This window comes from Charadrius vociferus, unplaced genomic scaffold (genome assembly GCF_000708025.1).
Source record: "Charadrius vociferus isolate BGI_N301 unplaced genomic scaffold, ASM70802v2 scaffold192, whole genome shotgun sequence".
NCBI classification, from domain to species: domain Eukaryota; kingdom Metazoa; phylum Chordata; class Aves; order Charadriiformes; family Charadriidae; genus Charadrius; species Charadrius vociferus.
The window spans coordinates 3,189,965-3,195,892 of NW_009647437.1; the positions used below are offsets into that span (position 1 = coordinate 3,189,965).

The 5,928-nt window shown below is 38.0% G+C and overlaps 1 protein-coding gene across 1 annotated transcript; it reads right to left on the reverse strand.

Annotated features, from left to right (window-relative positions):
• Positions 1–2,888: 2,888 nt before the first annotated feature.
• On the reverse strand, positions 2,889–5,639 carry MCFD2 (multiple coagulation factor deficiency 2). The gene is made up of 4 exons (XM_009880665.1): positions 5,622–5,639; positions 5,205–5,353; positions 4,322–4,481; positions 2,889–3,138 (listed from the first exon to the last, which is right to left on the reverse strand). The coding sequence occupies exons 1-4, from the start codon at positions 5,637–5,639 to the stop codon at positions 3,007–3,009; spliced, it is 459 nt and encodes a 152-aa protein (XP_009878967.1). The 3' UTR covers positions 2,889–3,006.
• Between the last annotated feature and the right edge of the window lie 289 nt (positions 5,640–5,928).

Sequence of the window (5,928 nt, forward strand, 5' to 3'; positions counted from 1 at the left end):
AAGCCTGTGTGAATGTGCAGATAAAACTGTTGCTGGGAAGTTCTAGGCAGTCATTCTTATCATTAACAGCATTCTGACAGGCACCGGACAAGCAGTGAAGATTTTTCTCCTTCATATGCAGACTCTGTTCTAGATCAACTAATAAAAAACCTACTCAGTTTAGGAGTGCTTCAAGAACAAGTTTAAGTATTTTCTTCAGCTGCTAGCTTATGCAGTATTTTGTCAGGTAAAAGCAAATAATCTAGATACTTTAAACTGGGCACATAGCATAACAGTAATGCAAGGCCAGATGTGTTCTCCTCTAATGGGGAAAACTAATCCCCATCCCTTGAGATCATAGACTAGGAAGAGGTGAAGATCATCCACAACAGTGTTCTCTCGGTTATCTGTTTCTGCCAGGGATAGGATTGACCTTCAGTAAATCACACACCCCTTCTGCTTTGTTACTTCTCTGGGAAATGGAGATAGTACTGCTCTACAGAAGGTAAAACAGCTATAAAGTTGTTAAACTATAAAGTTGTTAAACTATAAAGTTGATGAGTACTTATGTCGTAAAGGCTGTATTTTCTATATTTTATATATATATATGACATAGAAAATACTGTATGTATATATGAGCTGTACCAGCATATTTAGGGTACCACATGAGCTACAACTAGCTCACAAATTAGTTATGTTTGGGGGAAAAAGAAAAAAAAAAAAAAGTCTGACTCACCGTTGCTCTCAGCAATTTTACACTTTTCTACTTAATAACTGAGAAAGTTCCCTAGACAGCTGTTAAACCATTTATCTTTAAGTGCACTTAATTAAGTATGTGTATTTGTTTTAGGCGGCTGAGTAAGACATGATGATGCAGGTTGCAGCTTGGGTAGCATTTCTTGCACTGTTCTTTCTAGGAAAGCAGAAATTTTGTTTTGATCTTTCTTCGTGCATCATGAAATCAAAGGTGCTAATTTTATTCTCCATTTCCGGTAAGTCGTTTTTCTATTTATACACACTTCTGAACCCTTAAAAACAAGTTTAAAATAGTTGATAAACAATGTTCACATTACCTGCATTTATTGTAATTATTTCTGATATAAAACTTGTATGGTGTGTGTCTTTTGCCACATACAGTAGCAGTTAATAAATACATATATAAACAAAACACACATATATATGTGCCTCACAGGCAGTTGCTGAACTAAGTTTACAGACTGCGCTTAATAAGAAAACCATAATTTAAGAGCAGCATATAAAAGTCAGTTCCTTGGTCTTTGCTTTTTCATCCCAAATAAATCCGAAACTCGGAAGCTTATGCAATAAGCATACACAAGTTGGCAGGTCTACAGGCAACCTGCCTTAAGTGCTCAAAGCCGAGGAGCTTAACCTCTTCTCCTCGCCTACCCGCAAGCATTTTTTATCCTTTCTGCTGATCAAACATTCACTCCAGATTGATTTCCCTCAAAAGAGATACTTTAAAAAAATGCTTTAACTGAAAGAAGAACTTTCTCTTAAGATGACTGCTAGTAACAGAGACAGGGTTAAAAATACATCAGAAAATTAGGTACATTTCCCACTAGGACTCATGTGTCTAGTTTCAGAGTGCACGAACCCCAACTTATTTTTATTGCTTGTACAACCAGCACAACCCTGGCCACAAAGGTATCAAAATAAAAAATCAGTACAAGAAAGAAGTCCGACACTCAGGATTCATTGCACAAACATTTAAACAGGGGAAATAATTTCTTTTACAAATGTGTTTCTCTTGTAGAAGAATAATTTTTTACAGAAAATAGTTCTTTATACATTTTACAGAAATATGCTAACATTTAGATCCTGTATCAATGGATAATGACTGAATGCAATTTAAGATTTCAGTTGTTTTAGAGTCACCAAATAGCAATAACACAGCAATACATCACTTCTCTAATATCCTTAAACTGCTTGACTTACTAAGTACTGAGCCAAGACAGTGAAAACATTTCTAGAACCATGTTAATTTGCAAACACTCAAGTAGCTTGAAACTGTTAGTTATGAAATACCTCCTGAAAGTAATACCGTAATTTAAGTGTCATGGAATATGAACTTAAACCTTACCAAGGCAGCATTACTTGCTCACTTAGATTATCCTGCTGGCTAATACTGTAAAAACCAAATTGAACAGAGGCTTTAATATAAAACTGGTTTACTGTTAATGTGACCTTCAAAATGAGGCAGCAAAAGCTACTCTAGTAAATGATATACAGCATTAATACAACATATAAATCTAATAAAAATACTTTCATTTCCTTAAGAAAACACCACAGAAGGTAATGAAAAAATATCAGTAAATTAACATATAAAAGTAAATCTGTAAAGGATGAGAATAAATTCAAAACCACACGTTTATATGTTTATATGTAAAATGTAAGGGCATGCTAGGAAGTACATACATTTAAAAATAGTCAATTCCTACAGACTTTAACGAAGTCCATATGGTATCATGTGGACCTCAAACACAAACCAAATTCAAACGCTTTTCCTCTACAATTGCTGTTTCAAGCACCTGTACTTATATGCAAATTTCCTTTGTAATTAGTGGGAAGGTAAGGACATTTATCCTTGAAATACACCTATATGCAGTAATCTTTTCTTGATTTCTAGGTATTTTATAAGTTTAAATAGAAGATGTAAAAAAAGAAGTACTATATAACCAAATGACAGAAAACCTGAAATTTAGGTTGTATATGATCTGTTTAGTATTCAAACACAGCTACTTAAGAGTTTGCCAGCTGTACCCTGTTTGAGTACTGTTGACGCTTCCATGCTTCAAGATTCAAATGTGTAGCTACGTTTAGTCAAACATGGCTCTTGCTCTGAGTTATCCAATCTCTTAACGCATACAACTTTCAAATAAATTCAGCTGGAACTGGTACAGCTCTCCTTCTCACAGCACAGAGGTTGATATGAGACAGTAACGAATCACATTATACCGGTTCACATTTCCATGTAGTTAGAAGGAGAAACAAGCCCCCCGCAAAACCTTATTCCAGTGATTTTGCAAACTCTGCATAGTCAATGTATCCATCATTGTTCTTATCATCATCTCTTAAGACATCATCTATTAGACTAATCAGCTCTTCTTCTTTCATTGCCTGGGTGTGCTCACCACCTTCCTACAAAAACAAAAATACATTGAACAGTTTAGCCGTTTCCCATCTAGTGGCACATACGACAGATTACTGACAACTAATTTTTTGTTAAGCTGTTCGTGTTTGGTGCCTAATTTGGCACTAAGTTTTATGTAATCATTTATACCAATACAAGCAACTTTCACCAGCTGCAAGCTATGAAGTCTAAGTTCTCTGGACTTCAGAACAAGCAGTCTTGTAGCCCGTTAATATTCTTAGCCGAAAGTCCTAAAGGCTGAATAGTACAGTGTATAATGATGGATAATCATCTAACAGATGTATTCTTAATTTGGATCTTGATGTAGTATCGACACTATAGTTTCTATACAGTACAGAAACATCTTCCTGTGTCAGAACTTGCAAAATGCAAAGCTTGACAGTAACAGAGTAGTGAAAAATCCAGCACTGCAGCTTAAAGTCAGTATAATTCTTTGTAACACCCCTTACAAGCAAAGGGTAATACAAAGAGGTACCTCTGCACAAGAAACAGCAAGCCATTATTCTGTTTTCAGCTAGGTATTTTTTGCCACAGGTGTATGCAGGAAGTCATGCCATTCTGAATTGTAACTTCCAAAAGGTCAGTACGAGACAATGTGTTAGTATTGTCTTCCTAATGATTGTATCTTCCTAATTTGTCCTTAAACATTCCTATCTGGAAATAGAATTTGTGTTTAGAAAAAGGCAGGCCATAACTAGTTCTTCTAATACTAATTTTGTGCAAGAGGTCTCTTAAAGTTTGCATATCCACAGCAGTAACAGTTTGGAGTTGAAAACTGCAGCCTTGGAACCTCAAACAACATTGTGTCACGTGCTATTTCTATAAATCTTCATCAGCATTATCCTATTTTGAATAATTTCCCTTTCTCCCCATCCCTGCCTACCAAAGTATCCCCTCAGACAAATCACTGTCACTCTACAGTCCTTCCTCCCTCTGAAGTTTAGACTACAATGGAGACTACTTGAAAACTGCCATGTGACATGAAAAGCTGCGATAAAGCTAGCGCATTCATAAATCAAACCAAAACTATCAAGGTAAAAATAATCTCATCTTCAGGCAAAACTGTAAGTGAACTGAAGATGTGCTGTAACTGTTCTGTTCTATTGTAAGCTGCTTTTAGAGAGTCAGAACTGTTTCCAAACACACATGCCATTACAAAATTCCACCTACCTCTTTGTGGACATGTGATATAGCGGTAGCGAGCTCTAACCCATCTAACAAATTATTGCCATCATAATCATGCATTTTGAAGTAATGAAGCTGCAATTCTTGTGGAGACATCTCAGATTCTGGTTTCTCAATAACACCTTCCAAATGTTCCATGATGTGGCTAAGAAAAGAAATAAACAAACAAAACCCAGAACATATCCATCAGTTAATATTTAATGCTCTGTTTACATCAAACGTAGTCTTTGATCAGACAGTCAAGCACACAGGAAATACTTTCTCTCTAAAAGCACCCTGGACAACCAAACGCTACAGTTTTATAATAAGGTGAAGTGGGTACAAAGGTTGTTTGTTACAGGTGCTGCAGTGGCCTCTAACACCTTAGGTACCTATTTTTATTTCTTCTGGCCTACTTAGCAGGTTATCAAAACAACAGAAGCAGTGCCCCGAATCTCCTTTTGGCTGTCTTCCAAAGCACAGGAACCGGAGGAAAATCTTTCCCAGTCAAACATGAAGTATTCTAGGGAGTTTTATTTCCTGCTACTACTGTTTTGTCTGTATGAAGAAGCAAATGAGAAAAAACCCTCTCACTCTACCTGTTCAGAATATGATTTTGTCTAAAGCATGTTGATCTAGGTAAGGAGGATTCCTCTAAGAGATTCTTTATAGTATGCATAGGGCTAAAGGCCCCAGAGAGACCTTTGTAGGTCTTGTATCTCTACAAACGCATTGAGCAAGCATGTTTCTTATCTGACTCTAGCTAGTCATACAAAATCCTGAGAAAAGAGCGTGCCCTAGGCTTAAGTCCAACTCACATAACAAGAATTAAGAGATAAGGAAGTCATTAAGAAGTAAAGTTTACATTTTTAGAAAATGAAACACATACTCTTTATCTTGTACCAGGTTCTTATCAAGGCGAATATTTGCATGTTGACTCTCTCCTGCGTGTTCCTCAGCTCGGGCAGAGATGAAGAATGCAGCCAGAAAGCAGAACAGCAAACGTATTCTAAAAATCTTTTGGGCCATCATGATCTCCTACAACAAGGAAAACACACCCCCCCCCGAAAAAAAAAAACAACCAGCTGAAAAATGCAATCTACTTTCAGCAGATTTACAGAGTGCTTAGAAATAACCCCACTAAGTTCTAGAATAGAAGAGCTTGCTTCATTTCAAGCACTTTGCAAGCAGAAAACCAGAAAGTGCCAACTAAAGATTTATATGAGGGTCCCTATTTTAAGAAAGCATGCAATAATTTTCAGAAAAGGACTTCCCACCCCCCATGCAGCAAATGCGCAGTTTTTACCCATCCTCGGGTTTTCATACGCGCTTCTAGACAACCAGCCGGGCCAGCTGCACGCAGACCTGCCCCACGGCTACGGGAGCAAAGGCCGCTTAGGGTGTCACAGGGGCTGCCTCTCATTAGCACGCACGCTAATGAGCCTCGCACGCCCTAAATGACACGCAACTTTAAAGACGCGGCGGAGACGGTCACCGCGGCGCTCGCGTCACAGGCAAGCGAAACGCTGAAGCACTTGAGCGGGGTGGTTTCCCTCCCCCCTCCGCCGGAGCAACCCCCGGCGTGCAGCCGGTTCGGCGGCGAGCGGTGCCGG